We start from the raw sequence: 11938 nt of genomic DNA, 5'->3' as shown, positions 1-11938 counted from the left end.
CACAAAAGAAATCAGTGAAGTGTGAGTTCCTCTTTTGTGTGGGTCACTTGCATTTCAAAGAAAAGTAATATTATTATTATAATTAAAACTAAAAAAAGCTAATTTTTTGTTTGTTAAGCATTTTGTTTGAAACAAAATATGTGAATTCTCTTACATGATAACCAGTCTCTGCGCCAAAACAGAGCTTATCTGAAGAAATTTCTTTTTCAAGGCAAAAAAGTATCATATGATGGTCTTGCATAAAAGCCTTCAAACAACTAACTAATTAGTATTAGTATAAATCTACTAGTGTTCTATCACAAATGCCGTTCTCTGATTGGCTACGCTACTCGCTATCTATTCTGTGATAGATAGCGAGTAGCGATTTTCAACAAAATGGCGCCCGCTTCTTCGAAGTGTCTGCGATGAGGAAATAGATTATTTACTTGTTTAGTTTTGAACGACTAGTAGATTTATACTAAAACAATTAGATTATTCGCTCTCGATTTCTATGCGTGATAGTTGATTCGGGCTTCGCCCTCATCAACTATCACGCGATCGAAATCTCGAGCTCATAATCTAATTGTTAATTAGCGTCCACAGAGCTCCAAGGGTAGATGTGGGAGCAAGGAAAAAGTCAAAACAGACAGGAAAAGAAACAAAATTCAACTAAGAAAATTTGAAGTTCTTCCTGACCCAGATTATTTGACTTTTTCCTTGCCCCCGCTTTCTGCCCCGGGTCTCCAAGAATGAGATCGATATTGGCAGTGATATGTTTAGGAAGTGTACCAAAACATACACTGCAAAAGGGAGACCAAAGGAATAAACAAATGACTGACATCAAATGACAATATCATGACTCTGTTACATCAGTGTATGCCATTGCCGGCAATTTTACTCTCTGTTTTTTCACCCAGGCTAGGAGTGGCAGTCATGGTCATTCTTCTCTTTGAGGGCAACCTGACAAAAAAAAAAATATAATAATTCAGGGGTTTAAATTATATTATATTTATATCTACAGTGTATTGATTAGAAGTAGGTGTCAGAGCTAGTCAAAGTAGGCGATGGCCTGAGAGAATTCTTACACGTCAGGCTATTTCAAGGTTGAGCAAGAGACTCCCTGGGCTGAATTGCAATTTAAGACTCTTGTATGGATTTTGAATCTTGTTTCAGGTACAATAAATTGTTACCTTTTTACATATTATTCCTGTCCAGATTTACTGGCAAAGGCAGCAGTTTATATTGCAGCACATAGTCAAGCCAAGTCACATCACAAATTAATTAAACACAGTTAAGTTGTATCAAAATCACGACTGGAAGGTGGCAGACCAGTCACAAGACAGCTATTTTTAAAGATAGCATAGCCTTGGGCTACCATGAAACAAATCCAAGTGAACAAAGAAGTAGACTTGACACATAAAAAAAAAGGATCTCCAGATTACAAACGCAAAGACCACTAGCCCATTTGCAACCTTTAGAATGACAAATGAAATCAGTAATTTACTTGGAATTATCCATAGAAAATTGTGTGATTTTTCTACGTATTAATATTAACACATTCAGCAGAGGTATCATGTTTCCTTAACATAAAATTCAGATACTTCATTTTAGGTAGACATCATTCAACATTACACTTACTTTTCTCTGTTATATACTTTGAAATCTTTCTTAATTCCTGCTAAAGAAACTTGTAATGGATCCATTTCTTCATCACTTTCCTAAAAAATTAACAGGATGAACCAGTAAATGCAAAAATAATTTAAAAATAATATCTAGACTGATATTAATAAATTGTTTTTAAATAGTAATATCATTCTGTGTATTATCATGATTGAAGAAATCAATCATTTAAAACAAAACAGCACCCTCTATCAGACGTTCATTTTATCCAGGGGGAGGTGCTCCTAACACTATTTAATTACGACCTAAAAATATAAATAAATGTAAATTTTCAATGCTCACTTTCAGTCCACCCCCCTGAAAATCCATCTGTCTGCAGATGTCAGACCAAAATAATAATAACAATAAATATAAAACTTATATTGCGCATATACAATAATTGTATATGCGCAATATAAGTTATATATAATTATCATATGCGCATAACAGCAATAAGATCAAATTAATAAATCAATTAAAAGCTATCATAAAAATGTATAAGTAAATCAATTAAAAGCTATCTTAAAAAAGTATGTTTCGAGAGCTTGTTTAAAAGATGCGAGGATCTGAATGTTTCTGATCTCCGCCGAAAGACTGTTCCATAGTTTCGGAACAGCTGACTGAAAGGCTCGGTCACCAAGCGTAGGTAGGCACTGCGCTTTGACACATACCAATATAGCTTATATAAGTGTGGTTTTTCCAGGACTGCATATTACTTACAATTTTACTTGACAATTTTTTAAGTCTCTTCTTCTTCTTGTGAAGTGGTTTTGCCTCAATAATCATCTCCTCCAGCTCATATGTTGGGTCACAGTTCAAGTGGTCTTTCTAAATAACAAATTAATTGAAGACTGAAAATAAATATTTATTACTAACAATAATGATATTACATTATGAAATAAATGTGATGGTATATTTCCAGCCTGGTGAATGAATGAGAATGATGTATTATTCTAGAAAGTGACATAGGCATCCTCGGAAAAAGAAATCTGAGTGCTCCTCTCAGGAGTCGAACCTAAGACCTTCCGATTACTAGTTCGGATACTCTACCACTGAGCTACAGGAGACTCATGGGAGCTAACTCAGAGTACCCCCCTCCCCCCTACCCCCGGTACCAAGTATGAACTAAATGTGCCATGATCCAATCAGTCAAGTTTATAAATAAATTTACATGTACTATCCAGTAATCAACCTACTGGAGGAACAAATTCAGGCTGTACACTAACAGCGTCCACAGCCTCCCAGTCAACATCTGCCATCAGACTTTCTTGTTTTAAGGCTTCTAAACTGTCTAGTCTTTTCTTGGGATCTTGTTGAAGAAGCTGCAATTATAGTAAAAACAACCTTCATTGACCCTTGATAGTGCTTATAGCACAATGTGCTGGTGGAGCTGAGCATTAAAGATTTAAAGTAAACTTCACAAACAAAAAAATTATTTAAATTGAACATAACATTGGTTAAAAATCACAGCTGAGAGGAGGTAAACCAGCTGGTTATATTTTACAAGTGCGGTCAAGGAGTTTAACTTGGGGCTAAGTACTGAGAAACAACTCCAGGTAGTGGCTAGAGCAGGACTCCCAAATTTCATGTCACCCAAAGCTCAAAGTTCAAAATTTAGGGAAAAGTTAGTGCAAAAGTCAAACTAAGGCAGCATCTTGAGAAGGCCTGATTACATTCTTGCTTTACTAAATGTAAACTGAAAGATTGGCCATTCAAACTGGACAAAACATACATAAATCTGACCAGCAAAATAATATCAAAGGTACATTTTACTGGTGATCCAAGAGTCAGGTTATATAGACTGGGAATAGTACAAGGTACAGGACCCATGCAATAATTATGTTGGTGATTTATGTAAACAAAAAGAAATAAAACAATAAAGACCAATAGTAACCATGCATGTTATTTGTACTGGGAGGAACTGGACTAGGCTAAACTATTTCATACGCAAAATTAACAGATTAGAACTGTTTCGGATGTTCTTACAGACAAGTTGCAAACTCACATCTGCAAATAAAATTCAAGGTAAGAAGGACTGCTTATCTGCTGTTCTTAGGGTATAAATTTGGGGCTTGGCAAGAGTTGCAAAATTATTACAGTTCAAAGACATCTTGACAGAGAAGTCAGGTCAATCAAATTTCCTATTAACAAGACTAAGAATTTTTTTTTAAGTTGGTTATTGCAATATTGGTTTCATTTCCATCGGATTAAGGAATGGATCTCTTCATGTGTCAAGCAGGCAAAAAATTTGACAGGTTTCCTAGTTTGCACAATCTGTCATTGCAATGTAATTTCTTTTATTTTTCTCCTCTTTTCCCTCATGCTTTCAGCCTTCTCACGAATAAACCTAAAACAAGCCAGAATAATTGATGAATGGTACAGTGTACATTACTAAGAATAGTATTCTTCAGGAAATTTAAACTTTATTTTGTTTTTCGAAAGCACTGTTTCTCAGGTCACTCCATCAAGAGTATTCCATTTTCCTAGACGGGTTTCATTCCTTTTGGGTACATTGTATTAACATTTGGTCGTTAAAACTATGTGAAATAAAAGCAAACTTGTACTTACTCTGTGAAGTACATGTATCATCTCTCTTGACCAAGATGTGGGGTAGTGAATTGATTCCGAGGCAAAAATTTGCCGAATATCTGACAGACTTGTACTAGCATGAATTTCATATGGTCTCTGCAAGAATAAGATGAAGAACAAGGTGACTGATAGATCATTTGCACAAAACCTGTGCATATGTCTGTGCATCTCGGATTAGTCCAAGAATGTCTGATTCTTAAGGATGGTGCCTACTAATAATAAATTATTACGACCATACAAGAAAAGAAACTTGATCTTAGCTCAGGAATTAGAGAGGGGATTTATAGCAAAATCTGACTTTCAAATGGAGAGGGTCTTAATAGAGCTATGACGGTAAATCAGGGCATCAATCAACTTACCTTTGACCTGAGTATTTCATAAATACAAACACCTAAACTCCACCAGTCGACACCAAAGGAATATCCTTGCACCTCCTCACAAGCTGTGGCAAAAATTTCAGGAGCTGAAAATAAAGGGAGATAGAATTAAATTTGCTTGAATTTTGGATTATTACAGTGCGACGCGCCTTACCGTGGCCACCCAACAAACTTTTTTTTACAAGTTAGCCAATCAGGATACGGGAACTTCATTAACAGTCACGCCTCCTTGCAAAGTCCAACAGGCAAGAGAGGCAACAACGAATTATTGAAAATATGTTGTTTAGTATTTTAGGGCTAACTTGTAAAAAAGAGTTTGTTGGGTGGCCACGGTAAGGCGCATCCCACTGTAAATTTCATTGTCCACAACAGGAAATATGAAGCAAATTGTGTTCTAGAAAATATCCAGATGTATGCATGGCCACCACCTAGAACAAAAGTGAGGAATTAATGGCATTATAACAGAAACTGTGTTTGTTGGATTATCAAAGCTCGGCTTTACAACGAAACAGGTGCTTGTAATAAACTGTTGCTCATGTGCAAAATGTGTGACAGTACTTTTCCATGGGTAATTGGTGGAGGTAGTGCTCTGCTAAACCGAATAAAATAATAAATAGAGGGGCTTAATTACGGGAGCCCTGGGGAAGAGGAGTTATCCACCTGCCTTCTGTTATTCAACTTCCCGTTCACCTGCTACGCATCACCTATCACTCGCTACATGCTACCCATTATCCATTGAAAAGAGCCAGCATAAAATATCTGTCAAAAATGAAACATTTTGTGACAAACTTAAGTGCTAAAATGTTCTCTTATCGAAGTGCTAAAAGTTTTCAAAATTTAGGACCAAATTTTTTTTATTACAGCCATTCCACCAGAGAAAAGAGTGCTCAAAAATGTAGTTCCCTCGCATGATTTTATATCAACGACTGCCACCACTGCTAATGAAACCTCCATCAATGTAGCTGAAATGCACTGCAAGAACTACTGTAAAGTGTTCTATGAAAATTATTCAGTGGACCCAAGTGGCATAGGGAATTGACAGAAAAAGTTTCCTGGAGATTTTGTCACTTGGAAGGAAGCGCTTTGTAACATTATATACAGATTAACTAGAGATAGTAAGCTGCGACAGTTTTGCTTCTGCTCCTTACATAGAATCATTGTCCCCAAAACAGAACTGAATCATTTCCATATAGACTCCGACGACAAATGCACCTTTTGCTCTTCCCCTTTAATTTTATCTACAGGTTCTGTCCTGGTTCAATCATTATCATGGTACTTAGTAACTACTCAGTTAAACTTTCTATTAAACAGATAACCTTTCAAAATACAACTCATTTGACTGACGTGCTATTGAAACTCATAATACGCAGACTAGAGTTGCTTATCGCACAAGTTAAACAATATATTTACAGCTGTAAATGTTCCGAAAGGAACCCATTCTAAATGAATCTGTTAAGAAAGTAAATGTCCAGTGGAAAATTTTTATAAAAAATTGTACTCTCCCTTCAAATAATCATTATAATATTGTAGACTAGCCATCGTAAAGTTATTGTAAAATTATTGTTGCGATGCATGCCTTACACTTAATAATTATTTAAAAAAATATATATTTTTTTGAAATTTGGATGAGATGAAATTTAACACAGAATGATAAAATAAATAAATTCTATTTATAACGACAATTATTTCTCTTCAAGCCATTGCTATTACAACTGTCAAGTGAAAATGATTATAAATATGCAATTTAAAAGTACTTTTAGCTGGCAATGTATATAAAGGAGACAAATATGACAGCTGGAACGTTTTATACACAGTCTATGAATTTGTAACAATAGACATTAAATTAACAAGAACCCAATACAGTCAAAATGCAACAGCCAGACGGCAGTTATGTCCTGTGACTTCAATCAATAATTACTGACACTTGAGACAGAAAATTGGTTGCCAGTGCATATTTATTTAAATGAACACCTTTAAATTCAGTAGTATATAGTGAGAGTAAAAATAAATAATGTTACAATTTAAATAAAAATAAAATATTGTGTTATTCACGGGCTACCACTGAAATGAACAAATTGATAGTGAAGGCACAAACTGAATGATATTACTGTACATGTCCACCTGGTAATTGTATTAAATTGTTCATTTAAAATTCAATGCAATCAGCGAAAAAAAATCCCATGAAAATGAGCTTCCAGGAAACAAGTCATGAAATCTCCGGTATTTTTTACTCCCACTGAAAAACCCTTGTTACTAATAATAACAATTATTTGTCACAAACAGATATTTACCCATATAAGGCTTTGTCCCAGACATGGAAGTCGCTAATTTTCCATCCTCCAAAATTGTGGCAATATTAAAATCCGTCAAATGGACATGACCTAACGAAAAGTAAACAAAAAGCAAGTTTAAATGAAAATTCGTTGTCCCAGCAACACGTTTGAAGTAAATTGCACTTATTCGCCATGACAATCTGCAGCTATCTTTTCGAGCACCATATGCCTGGTGGCAAGGCAAAAGCTTCAATTCATATCTTTGATTTACAACTGAAAAGTTGCACCGTTAAGGGCCACTGAACTTTTTAAACAGACTAAGTATACACTCGGTTATCGTGATAAGCTTTTCGGTAACTTGTTAAACTATGCAATATTACGAAACAAAAACACAAGATTTCTTATAAAAACACCCCGCGTAAGCTTGCATGCTAACGTGAATGACAAACCTTTTTCGTCGAGCAACAAATTGTCCGGTTTCAAATCCCTGGAAAAGAGGAGAACAAGATAAGCTTAATTGCCGTGCTGTACGATCGCTGCAAAAGGTTAAAACTAAAAAGCAAACAAACAGAGTGTGATGTATGAATTCTAAAATTGCGCGCACTCTCTATAGTGGTTTGTTCTCACCTGTGTATCACTCTCTTGCCGCGCAAGTAGCCAAGCGCTGACCCGAGCTCGCACAGATATAATTTCACTCGCGGTTCGTCAAATTTCGTTACTTGCTGCAAGTGATAACGAATGTCACCGCCAAGAAGAAGATCTACCACCATAAACATGTCTTCTTCATCTTGAAAAGCAAACCACAAATTGACAAGAAACGGGTGCTCGAGGAATTTGAGAATTTCCAACTCGCGTAAGACATTGCGCACAGCGTCTTTCTTGATACAAGCATATTTATTCATGTATTTCATCGCATACATAGCCTTAGTGTCCTTTTTCTGAACGATGCAGACCTAAATAAAAGGAATGAAGCAAATGCGAATCAAAACGATGAGGCTTCAAAACAAGTGCGATGAGGTCACCAAAATGAACTGGGTATGGACTTCACAAAATCAAAATGCATAAGCTTAAATGGGTTTACCTTGCCGAAAGCTCCTTTTCCAATAGCCCGGAGTATCTGGAAATGATCGAAATTAACTGCAAAGAAAAAAGAAAGTCTCCGAAATTATCTCTTAATTCCAACGATGACGAAATCTTATTTCAATTAACCTTACCTTCCCCGTTCGCATCGTAAGAAGGTTTGCGATTCGACTGTATGGCACCCATGCTTTGTGAACAGCCTATCTTGACACAAGATTATTCTTGAATCCACCCCCTCCAGCCAAAATGCCGAAGGCGGGCAGCTTCAACAAATAAAAAGCTTTCACTTTATCACAATTATTCCCTGTAATTTCCTGGGTTTCTCATTGCAGACTTCCATCTGTTGTTTGACATCGCGTTTTTCTCGCCGCTGCAAAAAACTTAGCTGAGAAACCATGCGTGACGTAACGTAAACATAGTCGTTCATTGGTGGATTAAAATTTCATTTTCCTCGCCAACCTTCACCGGTGTTTCGCCGGCAAACGAAGGATTAATCCGAAGCTTTTAATTTTTTAACATTTTACCCGAATTGTTGTAATAACTTCCATAATTTAGTGATATTCCGTATGATTTGCACTTTGTATTGATAACAAAATCCCGCAAGATCCCGTTGGACTTCCCGAAGACTGAATAAGTACTGGTCAGCGATTACCTTACGTTATATAATTCACACAAACTGTAACAACATGGCGGCCTTGTTTCCACGTGCAGTGTTGTCCTGTTCCTTTAGCTTTTGATTTTGTTTTGTGCAAGTTATTTCTGATTATGATCCGTTGGAAAGCACCATGGTAAAGTCAAAGAGAGCTTCTGTCAAGTTGGCTAGAAAGTCGTCCAAAGCCGGGCCTAAACAAGTTAAAAACAATCCTTTTGAAATTCACACTAACAAGAGAAAGCATGATATCCTTGGAAGAAAACTTAAACACGACAGAGGATTACCAGGAATATCACGGTCCAAAGCAATTAAAAAGGTGGGTTAATACAGTCTGTTTCTTCAAAGCAAGTGTAACTGGAAACAAAATTCTAAATTGTCAAAGTACCCGCAATATATAATAAGTTCAATATAATCCTAGTCACATTTTTTGGACCAGAGAAATTTGCTGTGGCGTCTCCTAATGTTGATAACACTGAGTCGCAACACCAAAACCTATTTGATCAACGCTGAGGGGAGGAGATGTATACATACCATCCCTGGTCCCCTGTCTTAGAAAAGGTAAAAGAAATATCAGCATGATCATGAAGGTTCCTTTGTTATAATTTTAATTTAGGACTTCACTTCATAATAATAGAAAAACATTCTTCAATTGCCAATATACTGAAGATAAAGTTCAACAACAGAACCAATGCAAGTTCCTTTTGCAATGATGCAGTCACCCACATGGAGCCTCTTTGTGGTGATGAGGCTGCAAGATCACTCCATAGATTGGACAGAGGTGACAATCCAGGTCAGGCTGCTGCTGGTTACTGCACATTGCAGATTTTGCATGTCAAAAGTAGTCCTTTTGGCCAAAGATCTTTAAACTTGTCCAATCGATGGAGTGTCCTGTGCTTTTCACATGTTCAGAAATTGTTGATTTTGTCTTTTTCCCATGCTTCTAACATGATAAATTCTATATCTTTCTCATTTTCATTACTGAGTTTAAAATCTGCCATCATTTTTTTTTATCAACTGGACTTTTTAATGTAAAGAGGTTGTACAGAGGAGTGGTAATTATAAGACAATTTGGCCATTTTCATACTAGACACAGATTATCCATTTGAGACCTATTATCTGTCCCAGACAGATAATTCATCTTTTGAAAACAGAACAGTTACAATTATTTTAGATGGATAATCCATTTGATTTTATCTATCTGACCCCCTTGTTCAAGGAGTGGATAACTTTATCCAGCAGATAAGTTGCTATCCAGCAGATAGAATGTATTGGTTGCAAGTGAAATTTATCCCTTTGATAGTGATTTATCAGCTGGATAAAGATATTTGCTCTTTGAACATCCAGGATCTGTTTATCCTGTCTCTTGAAATGGATTCTGAGGCCGAATTATATGTCTGAGACGGATAATCTGTCTTCTTTGAAGTTCTGTTTTCGCTCTAGGACAGATAATTTGTCAAACAAGTTATCAACCAGCTTGTTCCCAGGGTCCTTCATAGGGTGGGGAGATGAAAGATCCTGGAGACAAGGTTGACATATCCATTTAGATGGATACTCTGCCTTAACCTGAAAACAGCCATTCAAATAAAAATATTGTTGTCAGTCAAGATTTAATAATTTTTTGTTTGTTTTGTAGAGAGAAAAAACACTCTTGGTAGAGTACAAACAGAAAAATAAGGTAGGGTGATGCTACATATTACATAATTTTATTCCAGCTGCAATGATGAGCATAATTACAGAGGAGAGCACTCTCCCTTAAGTCTAGTAAGTAAGTGCTACTCCCAAATACATTTACTTGTAAACGCCACACACAAGAGTTAACTAAAAATTAAAAAAAAAAAAAAACAGATGCTGCACACAACTAAGCATCACACACCTCAACAGCAATGTGCCACTTGTTCAGAACAATTATTGAAAGGCTAAGTACAAAACTGTCTTTTGTTGAATTTCACTGTCTCTATATTTTGGCCTCGTTTTAACATAGTGACATAAGATGGTTTGCTGCACTCAGTGCTTGAATTAAGGTCTAGGCTAGTTCTTTTTACTTGACTATTCTCTTGTGTAAAGAGAAGTTATAATAATAATTAATTGTTTAATAATTATTAAAATACAAACTTCATATAAACACCATACTTTATTGACAAATAAACCTTGACAGCTGGGTGATTATTTTTTAGTTTAACTAATTTGCTCTATCTCCATGACATATTTGTATAATCATTATTGTCATGTTTCTTCCTTCATTTTTTTACTACTAAGGCAAACTTGTTCATTGATCGACGCTTTGGTGAATATGATGAGAAGATGTCTCTTGAAGAGAAGATGATGAAGAGATTTACCATGGAGAAAAAGGTGAAAAAGCATACTACAGTAACTCAGTTTTGTATGTTGAAATATGTGAAGCAAAGGCTTGGTGTTAAAGACCATACCTTCATAAATTAGCTAGGGGGGTAGTTTCTAAACTTAAGATACTTTGATGCTGCATCAGGGAGTAGAAAGAAATGTTTGGTTTATCAACAGAGTTGATCACTAAACTGTAAATTGGCCAGCACTCGAATCTCTTTACATTGACCAAGTTACCTTTAGTTGTCAAATGGACTACTCTGTTGACAAACCATACATTCACATGAAAAGACGACAAAAAGGGGTCTGAAAAACTCCAGAATCTCCACGAAATATCTCCTATTAATCTCCTAACACAGTATCTCCAACTAACTTTGAAGCCCTACTGAATCCGCCGAATTGAGTGATCGTATTTCTGTCAACATACTTACAGATACTTAAATGGGAAAATTATTAGTTTTAGATCAAACTTATGTAATGCAATACGTGACAGTACATGACATATTGTGTACTTTGCTATAAGATTAAACTGTGTTATAATATAGCTGCATGGAAAACAAATAAAACATTAGGAATCAAGTACATTGTACAATACACAGATAACAAAGTAAAGTGAGCAGCAGAGACCAATGAAAGCTGTAAATTGAATCCTTTCTTGTTGGTATCTGCTTATATTTTAAGACAATGAATTAAGTTGAAGAAAGTTTTTCTAGTCTCATGTTCAGAGCTTGGACTTAAATGTATTTAATAAACAATAATTATTGTCAAAATTCATTTTCATCATCAGCATCATCATGAACGACTCGGAAAATACAGGTTGGAAGATGAGGAATTAACTCATCTTGGACAATCACTTGGTGAAATTGACAAGTTTGATGATGTTCAGCTCAGCGATGACGACGATAATGATAACAACAATGAAGATGGTGGTAAGATGGAAATGTTCATAGACCTGTTCCAAACATCATGCTACTGCCGTGCCAAACTTA

The 11938-nt window shown here is 35.8% G+C and overlaps 1 protein-coding gene and 1 pseudogene across 3 annotated transcripts in view; one reads left to right on the top strand and one right to left on the bottom strand.

Moving 5' to 3' along the window:
* Positions 1–574: 574 nt before the first annotated feature.
* Positions 575–8424, bottom strand: LOC146465790 (serine/threonine-protein kinase 32B-like; annotated as a pseudogene). The gene is made up of 11 exons (XR_014868195.1): positions 8092–8424; positions 7959–8014; positions 7505–7830; positions 7327–7364; positions 6896–6985; positions 4587–4690; positions 4207–4323; positions 2835–2960; positions 2359–2466; positions 1618–1697; positions 575–939 (listed from the first exon to the last, which is right to left on the bottom strand). The product of XR_014868195.1 is annotated as a serine/threonine-protein kinase 32B-like (transcript).
* Positions 8425–8619: 195 nt separating this feature from the next.
* LOC146465789 (nucleolar protein 14-like) overlaps positions 8620–11938 on the top strand; it is a 29709-nt gene continuing 26390 nt past the window's right edge. For both annotated transcript variants that reach the window (XM_085128174.1, XM_085128173.1), the window contains exons 1-4: positions 8620–8925; positions 10243–10284; positions 10866–10958; positions 11737–11878. In XM_085128174.1, the coding sequence (XP_084984300.1) occupies positions 8743–8925; positions 10243–10284; positions 10866–10958; positions 11737–11878 (460 nt within the window). In that variant the 5' untranslated portion in view covers positions 8620–8742. The remainder of the gene's footprint in view (positions 8926–10242; positions 10285–10865; positions 10959–11736; positions 11879–11938) is intronic.

The sequence above is a fragment of the Pavona decussata genome, unplaced genomic scaffold (genome assembly GCF_977016875.1).
Source record: "Pavona decussata unplaced genomic scaffold, jaPavDecu1.1 SCAFFOLD_155, whole genome shotgun sequence".
Classification (NCBI taxonomy): domain Eukaryota; kingdom Metazoa; phylum Cnidaria; class Anthozoa; order Scleractinia; family Agariciidae; genus Pavona; species Pavona decussata.
Note: the sequence above shows the minus strand (reverse complement) of the source record. Positions and strands in the feature narration are given on the sequence as shown.